Raw genomic sequence first — 22,035 nt, forward strand, 5'->3', positions numbered from 1 at the left:
GCTTTCTTCTCCTTTCTGTTTCTTCTTCGTAGGATCTAAAAAGTTCCCTTTCTCTTCACCATAAATGCAGACTAAATAGCTCCCAATCAACTAAAAACATCGTGAAATACCAAGACTGCCCTCCGGACTTACACAGAGACCAAAACAAAAAAAAATCAACAAACAGGGCGAATTGGCCAACACGGGCCATGTCAGATGACACGGGCGCCCGTGTTGGCTCTCTGTCAACTCAATTCCTTCATTCCTTGCTGACACAGGTCGTGTCAGCTGACACGGGCACCTGTGTCAGCCCCCTGTTTTCTTGCTTCCTTGATCTCCACTCTGCACAGGCTGACACGGGCACCCGTGTCAGCCCCCTGTTTTTGCCTTATCTCAGCTTGCACGATGTCCTGGACTTCCGTTCTTCCATTACGCATCTTTCAGGCTTATGGTTAGACCTGGAAACCAAATAGAACTACCACGGAAACGCAAAAAATGCGACAAAAAGAGATGAACCACTAATACAACATAAAACAAGCAGAAATTTATAAAATGCGATAAAACTTAAGAAATCAACTAAAAGAAAGAACAAAGTGTTACCGATTCTTGAAGATTCATGCTGGATGGATGATGAAAACTAAGTGTGAATGGTGACCGATCACAAACCCAAACTTATCTCATTGCTTGTCCTCAAGTGATGTAAGAGACAACACAGAGGTCAACCATGGATTTTCTTCTTACCACAACACAGTTGATGTTATTCGCAACTTATCTTACTCCTTTCTGATTAAGCTTCTGGTTCACCCAGTCGAACTATCCACTGCATTATCATATCAGAGTGTTCCTTCACCTGCAAACTTCTTCACACCACTCACCAAATCTCTCGGGGTTAAAGTGTTTATCACTCGTGATATCAAGGTATGCAATATCAACTCTTAATTTTTGAATAGATTCTACGTTCACTACACAAACCAAATTCACACACTTTTAGAGGTCTTTCGGTTGTAACAGGGCTTAGGTACGGTGGGGATAGACAAGAAAATGGATGACAAAGGTTTAAAACTCAACATTCATGTTGTTGCTTTTCTTTGTGCACAAATTATTTTATGGGGTGTTGTCCAACTTGACTCTTTTTCACTCAATTTTTCTTTTGAGTATCACATTGATGCATGAGTCTTTGACTTAGGCAAGTGGTTATGCCTCATTTCTATTTTTCATTTCTTTTCTCTTTTTTTTTTTCTTTCGGTAGAAGTTGATGTTTCTACACACTTCTTTTCTTTTCTTTTTGTTGCACTTGCCCTTTTTCAATTTTTCTAAGGCGTACCACCCCAAACTTATCTTTTTGCACGAATTTGACACTACAACAGTCATGCTGAGCGAAGGTAGGAAGTGTTTGGCTTATGGTTAACATGACGGTTTTCACAAACAAGGGGGTACAGGCTCAACGGGGTTAACAAAGGATAAATACAACATTATGGATGGCTAGAAATGCTAAAGGGTGAAAACAAACAACGTGCCTCAGTGTGCGTCTTTGTATTATGCTGTATCGGTAGAACTTACGTAAAATTTGAGAGATAAAGTCATACCTGAATATGCTCTTTTGTGTTTGGTTATGTTGAAATCTCACCATGTTGGATAAGCTTGCAGGCTCCAAACCACTTTTTATGACAAACAACTTCTTTTTCAGCTTGGGTCTAGCTTCCCCTCTTTCGGTCTAGAGTTGCCAAGTTGCGTCAAACATTTTCTTTCTCAGCTGTATCAACTTCCAAGTTGCCTCGGGAGCAAATCTGAGGTTGCATCTTTCCCTCACTGGTCACTAGTCCATCATTTATCTAGTAGAATCCACTTTTATCTGTAATTTAAGGAAATAAAACAGACACACAAAGACAAAACAATGTAACAAAGCAAACAAACACAACTAAAATAAAATACAAAACAATAAAACCCCCCACACTTGAACCAAACATTGTCCGCAATGTTTATTGTCAAGATAAGAGGGGTACTCACAATGTTTACTGAGGAGGTGGGGGCGGGTGCGGATAATGCAACATCATGCATTGCATCATCGCATTCATCTCATCTAAAACCGTACCTTGGCGACGTTGTTCGACTCCGAACCTGGTGAGCTCCTCACCTTGCCTAGATTGCTCAGTGCGAAGGTGACCGATCTCATTTTGAATCCAACCCCATTGGTCTTATGGCATGGAGTAAGACCCTGAAGCTTGGGTCGGTTCTTGCGGTTGTTGGTAAAACTGCTCCTCAGTGCTAAGTGCACCCTCCATATGCTCATCTGCAGGAAAAGAATCAAGAAAATCTTCGTCCCCCTCATCCAGGTCGGAACACTCTTAAAGCTAGTTGGCTTTGTTAGTGATACTAATGAAATCATAAGCGGGTAAAGCAAGAATATGAGCTTTTTGGCAGACAAGAGAATAGTAATCTTGTTTTACCACAATCATGCCTTGTTGAATCAACGCGGCCATGTCCAGTTTATTTTTACCCGGCACCTGTGGAGCTTCAGCAAGCGCAGCACCAAACCCAAAATGGTCAGCAATTTGGGTGATCATTCCGCCAACTGAAATGTCGCCTGAAGTAGCGCGACCAACTCTGCCTAGGTAGTTAGCTGCAAATGTTGCTACATTGATAGGAGTTTGTGCTGCCATACTATGCAGAAAGAAAAGCTCCCTTTGTGTGGCGACACCGGTGCTATCACCGTGACCGAACATGGTGTACGCCAAAGCTTTCTGAGCGTACCTGAAACAAGGGTTATGGATACCAGATGCTTTTTCCCTTTTGGAGATATATTTTGCATTACCTATTATAGCGGTCCAGAATTCCGCCGGAACAAAAGTATCGGGTACCGTTTCACGGCCTACTATTGGGAGTTTTAGGATACTCCCCAATTCATCCACAGATAATTCCAGATTAGTATCAAATAAACGAAAACGCAAAGTACCATAGTACTCTTTCTCAGTTCCATTCCACCTATTTTTCAACTTAAATTCAATGGTACTTAAAAATTCAAGAGTAATATGCGCAAAAGTTGGCGCTTCTAACTGCATGAATTCCAACATACCTAAGGTGTGGAACATTCAGTGGATTTCAGCCTACAATCCTAATTTCTGCAAAATGCTATCACACATATATCTCGTGGGTGTCAGTTTTCTCTTAAGATGAGCAGTATACCTTCTTTGGTGCTCCAAGTCTTGAAACATAATATCGTGCTCATTCGGAGCCCTTCTTGCCCTTTGACGTGGTCAGGATGATTCCGCCACATTTTTTCTTCTGTCTAATCGGCGAGACATGTTCTTACCTGCACACAAAGAAAGAAAAAAAAACTTGAAATTGAAAAGGTAGATTAGGGGAAAATATTACAGTAGGAAGGTAGAGGATGGAAAATGAAGAAACTTTTGTGAAGAAGGATGAAGATCTGATGGAGTTATGAGGTAAAACGATGAAGCTTTATCTGAAGAAAAATGGAGGTTTTTAGGTGTTTTTGAGAGAAAGAGAGATGAAGGTGAGAGAATTGGTAAGAGAAAAGGTTTATGAGGAGTGAATGAGTGATAAAATGGAGTTAGTGGGAGAAATTTGGTGGCGGGCCCAATGCCAAACACTAAAATTTTTTTTGAAAATTTTCCAACGCGCCTGCGGACACGGCCGTGTAAGCTGACACGGGCGACCGTGTCAACGCCATGGGTCACCTTAACACGGGTTGTGTCCTTCCTCTTTCAAACTTGTTCATGCAGGGGCTGACACGGGTCGTGTCAACTGACACGGGCACCCGTGTCAGGCCCCTGGAAAACACCCTTGTCAATTCACTTCCTGACTCAGGCCGTGTCAGCTGACACGGGCACCCGTGTAAGGCCCCTGATTTTTTCTTTTTCTTTCATTGTTGTCTCGAGCTTGTGCCGGGCTTCTGCTTCCGATTTTTCCAGAGACTTTTTGCACACGAACTTTTGGCTCCTCTACCAAACATTGTTCAAACCTACAAGTCAATAACACACAACAAAATAAAGAAAATAATTAGACATAAAAGCGTGGGTTGCCTCCCACGTAGCGCTTCGTTTAACGTCGCCTGGCTTGACGGTTGTTCATCTTATCAGACAAGATGAACAACATCAATCTGACCAACTTCTTGCTCCATATTGTAAGGCTTCAACCTTTGGCCATTCACTTTAAAAATGTCCCCGTTGGATGGATTTTTTATTTCAATTGCTCCACGGGGATATACCTTATGTACCATAAACGGTCCTGACCATTTCGATCTCAGTTTTCCCAAGAACAACTTCATCCTCGAATTAAAAAATAGCACCATTTGTCCTTCCCAAAATTCCTTCCTTTAAATCCTTCTATCATGCCATTTTTTTGTTTGATCTTTGTAAATTTTGGCATTTTCGTATGCTCGGTTCCTAAATTCTTCTAACTCACGGAGTTGAAGGATTCAGGACTCTCCCACTTTCGAAAGATCCAAATTACGGAATTTCGAAGCCCACAAAGCTTTGTGTTCAAGTTCTAAGGGTAAGTGACAGGCCTTACCATATACCAATTGATAAGGAAACATACCAATCGGGGTTTTGAAAGCAGTTCGGTATGCCCAAAGCGTATCATCAAGCTTACTTGCCCAATCTTTGCGAGATGAGTTAACCGTCTTCTCCAGAATTTGTTTCAGCTGCCTATTCGACACTTCAACTTGACCACTAGTTTGCGGGTGGTACGAAGTGGCTATACGATGTTTTATATTATACTTCAAGAGTAGCTTCTCCATTAGGTGATTTAAGAAATGAGTTCCGTCATCACTTATTAGAGCTCTTGGCACTCCAAACCTGAAAAATATGTTCTCCTTTAGAAACATGACTACCACTTTTGCATCATTCGTTGGTAAAGCAATTGCTTCTACCCACTTGGATACATAATCCACTGCCCACCAGGATATAGTTCTTTCCGAATGAAGGTGGAAATGGTCTCATAAAGTCAATACCCCAAACATCAAAGAGTTCAACTTCCAACATGGGGTTTTGAGGCATCTGATTTCTTTTCAAGATGTTTCCCATCCTTTGACACTTATCGCACTCTTTGATTAATTACTGAGCATCTTTGAAAAGTGTAGGCCAGTATAAGCCTCACTGGAGGACTTTGGTTGCGGTTCTATCACCACTAAAGTGTCCACCATAGTCAGAGTCATGGCATGCTTTCAGGACATCTCTCTGTTCTTCTTCGGGAACACATCTTCTAACCAGCCCGTCTACTCCTTTCTTGTACAAGAATGGGTCATCCCACAAGTAAAACCTACAATCATGCACAAACTTTTTCTTTTTGTTAGAGTCAAATTCGCTAGGGATCACCCCACCTACTAGATAGTTCGCGTAGTCTGCGAACCATGGCATTCCAATAACAGCAAGGATGTGTTCGTCAGCAAACTCATCCTTTATTGGACGCTTTTCCTCATTCTCCTCTATAGGGGACATCCGAGAGAGGTGATCTGCCACAGTATTTTCACACCCTCTTTTGTCACGAATTTCCACATCAAACTCTTGGAGGAGTAAGATCCATCTCAATAGTCTTGGCTTAGAATCCTGCTTAGCAAATAAATACTTCAACACATCATGGTCAGTATAAACAATGACTCTAGAACCCAACAGATATTGCCTGAATTTATCGAAGGCATAGACCACCACTAGCAACTCCTTCTCGGTAGTCGCATAGTTCACATGTGCAGGGTTAGAAACGTGACTAGCATAAAAAATGACGTTCAACAGTTTATCTCTATGTTGCCCAAGAACTGCTCCTACTGCAATCTCACTCGCATCACACATGATCTCAAAAGGTAGAGAACAATCTGGGGAAATGACAATTGGTGCCGTCACCAATTTATTTTTTATAGTTTAAATGAAACGACACACTCTTTATCAAAAATGAAAACCTTGTCCTTAACCAACAGGGTAGTTAAGGGTTTAGCTATCTTAGAGAAGTCTCTTATGAACCTGCGGTAGAAACCCACATGCCCTAAGAAACTTCTTATACCTCGATCTTGGCTTGGTCCACTTCTATTCCTTTGTGGGGAATTTTGTGACCCAAGACTATGCCTTCTCGCACCATGAAGTGGCACTTCAACCAGTTGAGAATCAAGTTAGTCTGTTGGCATCTTTCTAAGACAAGGGAAAGGTTAGTCAAACAATTATTAAAAGAGAAACCAAATACCGAGAAGTCATCCATGAAGACCTCCATATGCTTTTCAAGCATGTCAGCAAAAATGGAAGTCATGTATCTTTGAAATGTGGCTGGTGCATTACATAACCCGAATGGCATTCTTCTGTAAGAAAAAATACCATAGGGGCAAGTAAAAGCTGTCTTCTCTTGATCTTCTGGTGTAACCGCTATCTGATTATATCCAGAGTATCCATCAAGGAAACAATAGTAGTCATGACCAACCAACATTTCCAACATCTGATCGATGAATGGTAAAGGAAAGTGATCCTTTCTTGTCCCCAAATTCAACCTTTTGTAATCGATGCAAACACACCACCGAGTGACTATCCTTGTAGGGAGTAACTCATTTTTCTCATTCTTTATAATGGTAGTTCCTCCTTTCTTTGGAACCACATGAACAGGACTCACCCAAGAGCTATCGGATATGGGATAAATTAACCCATCATCTAATAGTTTAACAACGTCTTTCCTAACCACTTCCTTCATTGCAGGACTTAGTCTTCTTTGGGGTTGCGCCATTGGTTTGTGAGCATCCTCCATGAGAATTTTATGCATACATACCGTAGGGATAATCCCCTTGAAGTCTTCAATCGCCCATCCTATTGCACTTTTATGCTTCTTCAGAACCTTGACGAGCTTGTCTTCTTGGGAAACTTCTAGATTAGAGCTTATAATAGCTGGGCATCTCCTTTCAGAATCTAGAAAAACATACTTGAGATTTTGAGGCAGTTGTTTCAGCTCAGCTACTTTCTCCGTTCATCTTTCTTTTCCTCAAACTGAGGTTCCCTCGAGTTTTCCCATCAGAGTGATCGGGATCCCTTAAAGGGTTCTTGTGTTTCCATCATAGCTAACACTTCCCTCTCCTTTTCATCAGCTTTTTGAGTGTCTTCAGAAATTGATAGACTTAGAACTCTCTCCAAGGGCAATTGTGATTCACCTAAAGGATTTTCTTGCAGAACCACTTGATCAATCACCTCTATGTGTTGACTGGTGGCCACATCATCTTTGTATCTCATGGTGTTACGCACATCAATTTTCAACTCTTCATCGTAAACTTTTAGAGTCATGGTGCCCCCTTCTATATCTATCAAACATATTCTTGTTTCCAAAAATGGTCTACTAAGAATGAGTGGTATCTCTTCATCTTCCGGCATTTCTAAAACGAAAAAGTCCACTGGAGATACAAACTTATCAATCTTCACAAGAACATCTTCCACTACTCCATAGGGTCTCTTCACAGAGTTGTCAGCAAATTGAAGTGTCATTCTAGTATCTTGAACTTTTCCGATCCCTAACCTCCTGTAAATGGATAACGACATGAGACTATCACTTTCCCCAAAGTCTATAAGGGCCTTTTTGAAAGATCTATCCCTAATAATGCAACGGATAGTTATCGAGCCTCGATCTTTCTTCTTCATCGGAATCTTCATACCCTGCAAAATTGCACTACATGTTTCGGTTAGTACAATAGGGTCAGTGTCAGTGCTCCTCTTTTTTGAAATAATATCCTTCATAAATTTGGCATAAGAGGGCATTTGTTCAAGTGCCTCCAAGAACGGAATGTTAATCTCAAGCTTTTTAAACATCTCCAAGAATTTTTCGAAGTTCTCCTAATGTTGCTCTTTCTTCTTATTTCTTGTGGGGAAATGGAGTTTTACAACCGGCTTTGATTCACTAACTTTTTCTTTAACCATCAGTTTAGGCACTACCACCTCTTCACTCACAACCTCATTTTCTTTTATTTCCAACTCAACTTCAAGCAATTGGTCTTCTTGGTCACCATCTTTCTCAGGGACTTCTTTCGATTTACCACTCCTTGTGGTAACAACACTCACATTATTATGCTCTCGTGGATTTGTAACTGTATCACTCGGTAATGCACCCGGCGTTTGAGAACCCTCAAGATGTTGAGCAATCTGACTCATTTGCACTTCCAGATTTTTTATCGAAGCACCAGTATTTCTTAGATTACTTCTAGTCTCCTCTTGAAATTAGGAACTTTGAGCCGCCATTTTTTCAATGGCAATTTCCCAATCTGCTTTCCTTGGTACCTGTTGTTGAAATTGTTGTTGGGGTTGGTGAAACTATTGCTGGTATGGTTGTTGTTGTTGTGGTCGATACTGTTGGAATGGTTGGCTTTGATATTGATTGGGCGCTTGTTTCTGGACATTTCCTTGCTGGTCCTTCCAGGAGAAATTTGGATGATTTTTCCATCCAGGATTATATGTATTGGAGTAAGGGTTGTTCTACTTCAGAAAATTAATCTCTTCTACCTGTTGTGCAGTTGCCACACAATGCATGGCGAAGTGAGGTCCCCTACAAATTTCCCTACTAACTGCTTGAATAGGTTGAACCGGATGAACTTGTGCCACCGTTTGAGTGTCAAGAGCCATTTTCTTGATTTTTCGCTCTACTTCAGCTGTTATTTGATCTTCCATCTTCACAACTTGATTTGCTAGCTTGAGATCAATGATACCTTTAGGTTGACTTACACTGCGGTCATAGAGCTTCAGATGCTCATTTGCTGCAATGGCTTCGATGATTTTCTTTATTCCAATGGCTGTTGTAAAATTTGTTGAGCCACCGGCAGCTGTGTCTATGAGTTGCTTAGTTTTCATTCGAAGGCCATTAACAAAATTTTGCATCTGTTCAGTTGCATCCATGTTATGAGTAGGACATGCAACCAACAATCGCTTGAACCTCTTGTAAGCGTCTCCGAGTGACTCTCCTTCCTTCTGTTTGAAATTAACAATATAATATCTCTTACGGATATACACAGAGGCAAGGAAGTACTCATTCAAAAATGTTATCTCCATTTGGTGCCAAGCTGTAATGCTTCCCGCGGGTAAAGAGTAAAACCACTCTTCGGCATCTTCTGATAGTGTAAACGAAAACATCACCTACTTTTTAGCTTCCTCTGAGTGTCCCTCAATTTTCAACGATGTCGTCATGGTCAGAAATCTTTGTAAATGCTTGTTGGCATCTTCATTGATTTTTCCGGAGAACGGTCTCCTTTTGAGTTGACAAATCGTTGAAGGGTGTAGCTGAAAATGATCAACATTCACCGGTTGGTTCACCATTGTTAACCTTCCAGTCGGCTTATTTGCACCTCCATAGTCACCCAGGAGTCTTTCCATGGGAGGTGGAGCTTCGGCCATCGTTTCAGATATGGTTTCGGAGTCTTCCGAATGAACTGAAACAACTTCTTCTTTTTCAGACTCAGAAACAATGGGGGTTTCTTCTGATGGTTCTAGTCTAGCTTTTCAGCGTCTTGCACACAATAGTCTTTCTGGTTCTGCTTCAAAAAGAAATTCAGTTGAGGCCTTACCTCGCATACAAAGATTAAACAATTATTAGAATTTATAAAAAAAACAATAGTACAGAGAAATAAAATTTTGGTTGCAGAGCAACAAAATTTCAATTGAATTATTATTCAACTTATAATTTGGCAGTCCCCGGCAACGGCACCAAAAACGTGATCGGTAAAATAGTAAGTGTACTATTTACACCAATGTAGTAATAAAATAAAAGTTATCCCGAGTATCGATCTCGAAGACTGCGTATTAAGTAAAAATCGTTACAATAATTCCGTTGGACAAAAGATCACAGGGGGTTTTGATTGTTTTCAAAATGATAAGAATGAGAATAAATTATACAAAGCGTATAAAAACTGTTAAATGATATGAGAAAGCATGTTAAGGCAAGATGTGTGAATTTCCTTGTACTACACTACTTCCACATTATATAACATCTACGTTGCAATTATTCAAAGCCGATTCTCAAGAATTGTTTTCTCTAATTCCTTAGCCGAAAACCATTAACAGTTAATTTCAATCCTAATTCCTTAGCTATTCAAAATGACGTTACAAAATATGCAATTGATCAAGAATTAACGGCTACTACGGTTTGATCCTTATTTCTAAGTGATTAAACCGAAGTATTATTATACAACAAGCGATAAGGTGGCTTGTCCGACCTAAAACTTAACCATAGACCAAAATTCCAGTTGTTCGGTAAAATAAAGCATTAAGAACGTTGTATAATAATTTGAATTAAGAAAACATTGATTATCATAAAAATATAGAAATAGTATTCATACAGTAGCAATTCAGGGATACCCCCCTAGCATTGGGGGGTTTAGCTTCTCATAGTATTCAAAGAAAACAAATTACAAAATAGAGACATTACAGTTATTTGGTGATGAAGGTTGATCTTCAATCTCTTCCGATCTTGAAAATCTCTTCTTCTCCACACCTTGCAAGCTTTCTTCTCCTTTTTGTTTCTTCTTCGTAGGATCTAAAAAGTTCCCTTTCTCTTCACCAAAAATGCAGACTAAATAGCTCCTAATCAACTAAAAACATCGTGAAATACCAAGACTACCCTCCGGACTTACACAGAGACCAAAACAATAAAAATAAGCACATGGGACGAATTGGCCAACACGGGCGCCCGTGTTGGCTCTTTGTCAACTCAATTCCTTCATTCCTTGCTGACACGGGCCGTGTCAACTGACACGGGCACCCGTGTCAGCCCCCTGTTTTCTTGCTTCCTTGATCTCCACTCTGCACAGGCTAACACGGGCACCCGTGTCAGCCCCCTGTTTTTGCCTTATCTCGCCTTGCACGATGTCCTGGACTTCTGTTTTTCCGTTACGCATCTTTCAAGCTTATTGTTAGACATGGAAACCAAATAGAACTACCACGGAAACGCATAAAATGCGACAAAAAGAGATGAACCACTAATACAACATAAAACAAGCAAGAATTTATAAAATGCGATAAAACTTAAGAAATCAACTAAAAGAAAGAAAAGAGTGTTGCCGGTTCTTGTAGATTCATGCTGGATGGATGATGAAAACTAAGTGCGAATGGTGACCGATCACCTACCCGAGGGGTATGACTGCTATTATGTCCCTCGTGATCTGGTGAAGGTGAACAATGTCTTTGTTCATAGAGGCGAGTTGATTTTAGAGGTTCTTCCCATCATTTCGATTATTCAACCTTCTAAGAGAGTGCTTCGTGGATGGTGTAATCTTTTGGGATGACACTCCGTAGACTTTCTTTTATTCGATGAGTTTGTCACTGATGGTTTGGGAGTTTTAATGTTGGATCATTATGAACATGACGTTTGGTAAGTTGTGAGTGGTCTTGGGTTCTTAATTTCATTCTAGAAGTTGGAATCTAGGGAGTGTTTCACGTCCAGTCACCATGAGAAACTGCCTTTGGTTGGAAAAATGCTTCTCGTACGAGGATTTTTTGAGGATTAGCTTTAAATATAGGAGGTTGGGAAACTCATTGGATAGTTTCTGGTTATGAAAGATTTTGTTGCTGCGGAGGAGGAGTATGTGGATGATGATTTCCCATGGTGCCTACGACAAATCAGTGAGTGTTGGGACGGTAAACCTTTGATAATTCCATTGTTCAACAACTCTGGTAAAACGAAATTTGCTTACAAATTTAGTATGATTGATCAGGTATGTGGATACTTGACTTGATCAATGTTGATCTAGATGTGAGATCAAGTAATCTTGGTAATCATAGGATTACAACGCCAATTCTCACAAACTACACAAATGTTCTAAGTTAGAATAAAGTGATGATCGTAATAGTGTGCTTTACTTGCAAAATTACGGCGGGTATTGATTATGATATGATGGATGAAGCTAATTTGAACGGTTAGCAATCCAAAGCCCAAGTTAGGTTTGGGTAAAAAGGGAATTTCAAATGAGAGAGATTACCTTTAGTGATGCACCTTTCTCTCTTATATAGAGTGGTTAGTTGTAACTAATTTATGAAGGGATCTCGTGCAATATGGTCTGTTATCGAATTACTTGGATGGCTCTTATTGTCTTATCCTTCACCTGCTTGTGGTGGATCGAGACTTGGTATATTTCTACTATTTGCTATGATTTAGCCTTTGGGCCTTTTTTCTTTATGGGCTATTTTGACGGGCTTAGAACACGTAGCATATTTTTTAAGCATTTGGGTTTTCCCTTATGTATACATAGTAAGATTTAAGTTAGACAATTTATATAAAAAATGATAGGGTTTCAGTAGATTAGGCTGAATTGGACCCAAATATCGTTGGAATAAATTAAAGTGTAGATTGGGTTGGGTAATAGGTTTGTCGATTGACATGTGCCCGTCAACATTCTTAAATACATAAAGATATTTTCATGATGTTAAGTTAGACACCTCGAATATACTTTAGTATTTGTTATTAATATATTGTATTTTATTTGATTATTATGTTATATTCCTTGAACTAATTTAATTAATAAAATATTTTTAAAATATCTAGAAGACATTAAAATAATTTAATGTCTTTTATTATATTAAATTCTTTTTGAATTTCATTACATTTTAGATTTCTAAAAGTCGTATTATATAATTATCTTATTGGCTTATTTCAATATCACATCTTTATCTTTTTATGTAAAAACCGAAGATAGTCTAGAACATTTCAAAAATCCTAATCCTAAAAATTTCCCTCCATTTTTCACATTTATTGCACATGCCAATTTCCAACACATCCTAGGCCCCCCTTTCTCTATATAAATTGCTCACTCCTTCCTACCTGTACCACTCATTTGTGAATTCATCTTGCATCCTTCTTTCATACCGAATTCCTTTTGCATCACTCCTTTATACCCTAACTCCTTCATACCCCGAATCCTACATGGCATACAATCGGCACGACACCGCCCTTGCTCTCCTTAGTTTGAAAGGTTTGTAATTTATTGATCTCATTAAATCTAGTGTGTTGTAGGTTCTTTTTATGTATGTAGTTTTTCTGATGTATTTTTTCTTAAAACTTGACAGAACCTTTGGAGAACTCTGTCTCTAATGATGAAGAGATGTACTCAACAATCATTATGCTGAAGTTTAGAACATACTGCATTTCATTTGATCCCTGCGACGTATTTAACTATCCTTGATTTATAATTTTAAAAAAACAACTTTTGGATTTAAATATTTTTTTATTTTCTAACTTGATCTTTTCTATTCTTAATTGCAGAGTATGGCTTAACTACCATCTCTGTTTACTAAGGATTTTGGAACAAAGGTCACTGATTATGTTACTTTAAATGATAGTAATGACAACAAATTTGAGGTTTTGGTGCAACAAAAGGAGAATAACCTCTATTTCACACAAGGGTGGTCCGAGTTACATAATTTTTATAATCTCAGATTTGGTGCTTGGGTAACTTTGGTCTATTTAGAACCTAGTAGGTTTGTTATGCGATTGAAAGACAGGTTCGGAAAAGATGTTGTAGTACCAAATTATAATCCACCACGTAAATACACCCTTCATCGTGAAGATTCCCAAAACCATAATATTTTTGGTCTGGCAAGGTTTCGTGAAACTCTATCATATCATCATGAAAACGGTTATTTTCAACATGCATTTGTGAAATGGTTGGATGTATCTGATGTTACATCCGGATATCTGGTATTAGATTTGATATAGACAACTTTATGTTTTAATTAATTAAATAAATTTGGTGTGTGTGTCTAAATCTCTTTATGACTTATTTTAAAATTTTGCAGGCAATATCTTTTAATGGGTTTGGTGAGTTGGTGATGACATCCGATTGTACAGAATTTTCATTGGTTGATGATTCTGGACATAAATGGTTATGCACAGTTGATTTAGTTTTTGATTCAATCAAATATTTCAAGATAGGCGGACAATGGCAGAACTTTTGCGAATGTAGAAGCCTATGTGAAGGAACAATTATCAAGATTGGTGCCCCAAAATTAGGAATTAATAGAATCTTTTACATTACTCTGAAAGTGCTCTAGGGATCTTTGCGTGTGCCTCTTTAATGTATTTATGAAATTTTATGTTATCTTATTTCAGTTTAATGATAAATGAATTAGAAGTTAACCTTCACATTTTGTGTTAATATGACAATTTTCTATATTTTTTTTTTCATTCTCAAAAAGATATATAATTGTATTACAATTTTTAACTTAATCATTTTAATTATCCATGGTCATTGATGCATCTCTTGTCAAATACAGACTTAATGATATCATAAACTAATTTTATTTTTTCAAACACCCACTCCATTTGTATGAATTTATAATTAAAAAAACACATGTTTTTTTATTACAAATTATAAGCATTAAACATCAACTTTATTTCAATTAACCATTTTATTTTAAAAATTTCATCTTTTCCAAGGTAAAATATTAAATGCAAATCGCATTTAATTTGGTTTCTCTCACATTTTTTCATAAACAACAACTAATCAAAATTGTTTTTACATCTCTCATAAAACATATTCCAAAATACAAATATTTAAACTTTTTAAATAAGTGTGAAATATTAGATTTTTGCTTATAAATTGGTACTGAGGATGTACTAATTATGGACGCGGCTGTCAAAATAGAAATAATTATGGTTGTGAAACTAGCCCAAGATCTTATCATTGCGTAAAATCATAACCATGGCTTTCATACCCGACATTAAATCATGTCCAATACTCACAAATTACCTACAATCAAGAAACAAATGAAATACAGAAAGGATAACTTAGTCATTTCCTGACTCATCATTTCCGCATGAGTAACTTAATTACAACAACATATAATTAATAACTCATATAATTTCAAAATTTCAAGAGAATCTTAATCAATAAATTTTAGTGGTGTAACTATTTACTTTCCCCCATTAGATGTTACTGATTCACATCTCTTGAACATGTGACTCCATACACAAGAGAGGGGGGGTGTAACACCCCGATTCTTTGTAGTAATTATTTTGATGTTTTATTTGTTGAATATGCATTTTCATGATGTTTTAGATTGTTGTATGTTTGTGGGTTATGTGTCTTTAAGTTGGGAGTAAAGAGAAATATTAGAGGAGAATATATTAATTGACTAATATGCGAGAATTGATAGGTTAGAGGAAGTATGATATTAATAATAGTTTTATACTATTATTTAATTAAAGAAAAATAGAAATGAGTAGAGGAAATAAGGACAATGAGACCTTTTGTGAGAGTAAGTTATGGGTAGAAGTGGAAAATCATATTTTGTGGGATAGTTGTTATTAGAAAAAGGGGAATTGGAAGAAGAGAGACTATTTTGCATTCTATGTGAAGTTATGAGGAGAAAGAAGAGAAAGTGGCTAGGGAAAGGAAGGAGAAGCATAGGATGAGCATCACTGCTAGAGGTTGAAGAGATAATTGCTCGAAATAATAAGGTAAGGGTGGGTAATAGTTCTCAATTATGGTTGACATGAGGGAAGGGTATATTTAGGGTTTTAGTATTTTGATTGATGATGTATCTTTATGAATGAGATTGATATTAGTGAAAACCTTATTCATAATGTTAGACATATATGTTGTATCGTGAAATTTGATGATAATTGATGATGTTACTGTTGTGTGTGATTTGTTGTTGGTGTATGTCATGTATTATGTTGAAAAAGATATAAACTAGTGATTAAAAATGATGAAATTGATGTTATAGTTAAGTAGGATTGTTGATCCATGATTACATGAAGAAATAAATGAGATTAGGATGTTAAAGTGATAAGAATTTGGATCTTAATGATATAAATTCGTGTAATAACTTCTGGGAAGTGTGTTGATGTTTAAAAGTTAAAAAACTGAGTTTTTAGCCTAAAACAACAGCTTGTGTCAACCTATCAAGGTCATGTGTCATCCTGAAGAGGTCACAAGTCAACACATGCAACCTAAAATTGCCTAAAATTCTACTTTTACACTGTCCGGCGATTTCGATCATAACATTTGATATGTGTATCCAAATGAAGTTATGTTTTAAGCGTTGGAATGCTAACACTCAGGGATATAACCTGGTAGTGATATATTAGGTGGTTGAATATTACTTACATGCCTACGGTGTTGATTCAATGTGATGGTTTATGTATTTTATTTGTGTGTTGTCGTATTGTTGAAATATAATTTATATCATGATGATAATATTATGTTGATGTTTTATGATCATGATGTGACGATGATGAAATTATGTTGATGATGTTTTGTTGATGTTGGCATGCACGGTGAATAGGGGACCAATGTGTATGTGTTTTGATGTTGTTGTTATTGTATATTGTGAATCATGCATCCATGTTGGCGGAACTTCGATTCTAATCATGTTGTAGCCTCGATCCTATGGTGGGGATCAGGTGCGAGTAGCTAATTCCTATAATGGAGAGTTAGTGAAGGGTTACCTATGGTGGAGTAGTGATTTTTTTGTGCTCTGGTTCAAGAGTGAACCATATCCTATGGTGGGGATCCTATATCCGATGATGATGGAACAGGGAGCGAAATGAACCTGAATGTTCATAACTTGGTACCATATGTATATTGAGTAATTGCATTGCATTTATATTGCATTGTTGTTGATTGGTTGTTGTTGATGATGATGATGTTGGATGATGAATTATGGATTATATAATATCCTTGTATATGATGATGGTGTGATGGGTGTGAGTAGAGTAACATGTTGTTGTTGTGAATGGTTATACATGTTTGTTGTAAGCTATATTTTACTTATGTCATATATAATTGATTATGATTACTCACCTCTTCTGTTTGAATGTTGCCTCTATGTGGGCATCGTGCAGATACTAAGGAGTAGACCCTGTTGAATTAAGTGGAAGGAAGCTTTGTAGTGACTTCCATTAGTTATTTTTATGTAGTGGAATTCTGCTCTGATCATGTAACTCAGATTAGGGTCGAATGTTTGGATTAAATTATATTATTTTATGATAAATCTTATTAAGTTGAATACTTTAAGTTGTTGAGTTGAACTGTTTATGACTCTTTATGATGTTATTAAAATTGAAGTTTAAGATTAAATGTCGTATGATATTCTACCTTATTTGAATGTTGATGTTGAATTCTGCTATGATGATACCTAAATGAAGGTGAGCATGCAATGACATGTTAATATGTTTTTTGTAACCCATGTTACGGGTCAGGATAGCTTATGTTTTGTGAAGTGTGACATCCTTGTGTTGGTGATTATTTAATTAATTTCGTTAATTATACGTGGGTTTCTGAAGGGTGTTACATTAGTGGTATCAGAGTAGGTCGGCCCATCCGGCCAGGTTTTTATATAATGTTTATCCCCTATTGGTTGATTGGTGTGGAAACATTATCGATGCTTTGTTTCTTCTGATGGTTAGTTGTGTTTGTGTAGAGTTATGGTTGGAGGTAGAAATGACAAAGTGATTGCTGAAGCCTTGGAAGCTATGGCTCAGTAACTTCAAGATCAACAGAATCCACCAGTTGATGAGTTTAGAGGGTTGGGAAAGTTCCATATAAACAATCCGCTGAATTTCAAGGGAAGGTATAATCCCGAAGGAGCACAACCATGGCTGAGAGAGATTGAAAATATATTTCGTGTGATCGCTTGTACCAAAGTTCAGAAGGTGCACTTTGGCACTCACATGTTGTTTAAGGAAGCTGAAGATTGGTGGATAACACTCGTCAAAGGTTGGAAGTTGTTGGTGTTGAGATTACTTGGGCAGTGTTTAGGACTGCATTTTTGGAAAAGTATTTTCCTACCGATGTTCGTTGCAAGAAAGAGATAGACTTTTGGGAGCTGAAACAAGATAATTTGGTAGTAGCTGAGTATGTTGCCAAATTTGAAGAGTTGGTAAAGTTCTATCCTCGCTATAATAATGCGGTTGCTGAAGAATCCAAGTGTATCAAGTTTGAGAACGGGTTGCGTATTGAGATCAAAAATGGTATTGGTTAACAAGATATTTATAGGTTTCCTACTCTTGTGAACAGGTGTAGGATCTTTGATGAAGACTGCAGGGCTATGACTGCTCATTACAAGATTCTTAGTGATAAGAGAGGAAGAGACTAGAACCGCCGAAAGTCATATGTGACTTCAGCTGACAAAAGTAAACATAGGGAAGAACACAAGTGGGGAAGGTACTCCCACTACTGTGAAGTGCTTCAAGTGTGGAGAGCAGGGCCATTGTGCTAATGATAGTGTGGCCAAAGTTCTGAGATGTTACTGGTGTGGAAAGGTAGGCCACATAGTTTTTGAGTGCAAGAATGACAACCTAACTTTTTTAAGCGTACGCAATGCCAGAAGCCGAAGAAGATTGTTGCTACTGCTTCCTAGACTAGTGGTAGAGGGCTTGCTTTGAATGGTTCAGAAGTTCCTGATCACGACGAACGTGTCTGTCGGATAATAACTGCAAGTATATAGTTTATCGGGTAGTTTTAAAAGATTGTCAAACCCACAGAGACCAATAATCAAACTAATGTTATCTATCATTGCAATGCAAAGCTAAGGCTAAAGGTTTAAAGGATACAAACGGAAAATATAAACGCTAATTGCTAAAGGTTTAAAAATGATGAAAAACCGAGGCCAGAATATGGATTCCGTGTTCCTAAAGGACATTGTAGAATTCGGGTGTTGATTATGATTAGATTAAGTTTCGTAGAAAATATTGGTTTAAAGACTTCGTCTCACACTCTCGCGCTATTGACTAAAACCACACCTCCTAACCACAAGATTTTGCTCTCGCTCGCCTATTTTAATTAGAAAGCATATTTTGAAAACCAATGAGATCCTAAACAATACCTAAAACGCTCTCGCTGTTTTTAGGATCGATGCTTAGTTTCCAATATTGGGTTCCTTCCTCACACTCTCGCACTATCGGCTAGAACCTTAGTTTGTTCTTTACTCTCGTGTCAAAATAATGAAACATACAATTGGAAACTAAAACCAAAATAGAATTTAATCATTATTTATCACCTATTGTCTCTACCGAGTCCCGTCGATAACGAAGGTCCTCATACCCCGGACTCAAACAAAATTAGCAAGACATAATTATATTTAGAAATAACATGATAAAAGAAATTATACTTAAAACAAACATATCATATAATATAGTAACGTTAACAACAAGCATACATTATAAAACGGTAAAAACCTGAAATTAAAGAAATGAAGGCTTTGAATTGAAATGAAAATGCCGAAAGACTTGTTCTTGATCCAAGAGTACAATGCAAATGAAAGGAAATCAAGTGTGATAATCCCTTGATGTGAGTTATTGCCACTTCTACATGTAAGTTTATGACTAAGATTATGAAGCAAATTCGATAGAGATTTCTCACAACTTGGATGCTTTTGAAACACCCCTAAGAGTCCTATTTATAGAGGTCTCCACCCTTGTAACTTCCTCAGGTCGTGCCAACAAAGTGGAGGGAAAAGAAAATGGAAAAAACGGTTGAGAAACTGCTCCCACGCAGAAAACTGCTTATGCTAAATAATGATGAACACCATTGCCTAGGTCATTAAATGACATGGCAGGCTAAAACAATGGTGAGTGCCATATACACACGGCGAACGCCATTTGGGTATACTGGGTAAAATCTTTCTCTTTTGCTCCTTTTCCAATTTGCTTTCGAATCCGCACTGAATCTAGATGACAACTGCAAAACGAATAAAAAAACTAAAAGGTGATAAAACATATTGAAATAAAGAGGAATAACATAAGAAAAACATGCGACATAAGCCTATAAATATGATACGATTTCTTGTTATCAAACTCCCCCACACTTAGACCGTTACTTATCCTCAAGCAATCACCCAACACAAAAGAAAAACAATTAAGTACAACGTCTGAGACATAGGCACGACAAAACTCTAAAAAGGAAGAGGCTACTAGGCTAGTGCTAAATAGATAGGTACTAGATATCGACAATAAGGATACCGTAATGACACATATTCACATTACACGGGCAAAAACTCCCCCTATGCAAAACCAATCTGAATCATGCCATTATAACTCGACATTAAGCCCGTTATCTGTACACATTCATGGTAGGCGAACCTATTAGTGACTATGGTCTCGTCTTAAAAAAAATTCCGCACTTACTTAGAAAATTTGCTTAAGCATCAACTAAAATTGTAAGAGTTTGTATCATTGGCCTAAATGATCAGGGGAGGATCACCTAACTTAGAAGGGACATATCTTATCACATAATTTTTTTCTCGCTTTTATCCCGAGACCATACACTTATTTGCATTGGCTTCCTTAATCAATTTGTGCTTAAGATGGTGATGACTTCTTAAATAAACTACTTAAGAGGCTACTTCAAAAACTTAGAATTTAAGGTCTTGGCATAATGGTTATTCAAATCAATGTCGTATACTTAGGGAGTTTAGGATGTTAAGACGGTACCGATATTATTGAAACTTCCCCAAGTCTACTTAACAAAGCCTAATAATGAGAAACAACTTGTACTCTCGAGGCGTCATGCCATTGAATCAAAACAATTTTTTTTATTGGGGGTCAAATCTAAGGGAATTTTTTCAACAAGAGAAAAGAATATCATGCAATATGACTCAACAACACATGTATGACTCGATCAAACACACAAACAACGAAGAAAAACAACTTAAACTAAAAGAAGCTAACTAGAAAAATAATAAAAAATATAAAAAAAAGCGGGAAAGATCCTCCCCCCTACTTGAACCAAACATTGTCCCTAATGTTTTAGTGCAAGGTAGAAAAAGGAATGGATAAAACCTGGTAGGCGGCTCAATGGTGTCGACCACGGCCTCTGTGACATCCATTAACACATTGTAACACCTCAAAATTTGCCCTCCTCTCTTGGGACTAGCTTAACATATTACATATCATTTTTTAGGTCATTAGGCATTGCATATTGCATATCATGTGGTTACATTGTGCAAGCCATTCTCCCAAGTCTTGATCAGAAGAAAGGAGGTCATGTGCAAGCTAGGGTTTCATTGGACTGGTCATTAATCATCTGAGGATGTGGAGGTCCAAATTAGGGTTTTGTGGTTCTCAAGGAGATTGGTCTTTATCTTGGTTGAAATGATTCATCATCATCATCATGGTTTGTCATCATCAAGTGTTGGAGCACATTCTTTGAGATTAGGGTTTTGACCACTGGTCAACCCTAATCAGTTGCATTGGGCCAATCAAGGCATAGCAAGAAGATGGGGTCTATGATGGATATGGGGATCATCATGTGGTTTTATTGAGATTATTGAGGCTAGGGTTTCATCCTTGATCCATTTCATCAGAAGATTGGGGCTCAGATTGATCAATGCATTGCCAAATTCATCTATCAGTTGGAAAAGTCAACTGTGGTCAACTGTGCTTGATTTTATGGATTTGGAGGTGGGAGAGAGTTGGATACACTTCATTCATGTTGGAACAAGTGTTATTTGACATTGCAAAGCTCAAGAATGAAGAAAATAAAGCCAGGAGAAAATTGCCAAAAATAGAAAGTGACTTGTAATGGAAGTTTCCAAAAATGGAAAGTTTTTGACCTCAAATTTACATGTCCAAGGAAGCTTCAAATGAAAATTTGTTCAACATGAAAGTTGTAGATCTTGGTCTCACCTTTCCAAAAAGTCCAAGAACTTGAAATTTCCATGTATGGTTGGCAAGTTATGGTCCATTCAATTTCAAAAATGACCCATAATCAAAGTGGCATAACTTTCACATGGAGTGTCCAAATTGAGTGATCTTTTTATGTGCAAACTCCATTTAACATGTACTTTCATGGTGAATAATTGGAATTCATCAAAAATGGTCAATGCAAAAGGTCAATTTTCAAGTGTGCAATTAAAAAGTCAAGGGCAAAATGGTCAAAGTTGAGAAATAATTGGAATTTTGGCATGGGAGTTTTTGCAACACCTCACATATGCCAATTAGAAATGGTTTGAATGGTCATAAGTGTTCAAGGTCCAATATTTGGCTAGGTCACTTTTGAACTTCACTTGAAAATGCAAAATTTGGCATGACATAGTGAAAATGAATATTACAAGGCCAATTGCCATGGGATCAAAGCCAACACATCACAAATGA

At 37.5% G+C, this 22,035-nt stretch overlaps 1 protein-coding gene across 1 annotated transcript; it reads left to right on the forward strand.

The window, feature by feature from the left end:
- The first annotated feature begins 13,212 nt into the window (after positions 1–13,212).
- LOC127117858 (uncharacterized) lies at positions 13,213–14,079 on the forward strand. Its single transcript, XM_051047980.1, has 2 exons — positions 13,213–13,635; positions 13,734–14,079. The coding sequence occupies exons 1-2, from the start codon at positions 13,423–13,425 to the stop codon at positions 13,986–13,988; spliced, it is 468 nt and encodes a 155-aa protein (XP_050903937.1). The 5' UTR covers positions 13,213–13,422; the 3' UTR covers positions 13,989–14,079.
- Positions 14,080–22,035: the final 7,956 nt, after the last annotated feature.

This window comes from Lathyrus oleraceus, chromosome 2 (genome assembly GCF_024323335.1).
Source record: "Lathyrus oleraceus cultivar Zhongwan6 chromosome 2, CAAS_Psat_ZW6_1.0, whole genome shotgun sequence".
In the NCBI taxonomy this organism is placed as follows: Eukaryota; Viridiplantae; Streptophyta; class Magnoliopsida; order Fabales; family Fabaceae; genus Lathyrus; species Lathyrus oleraceus.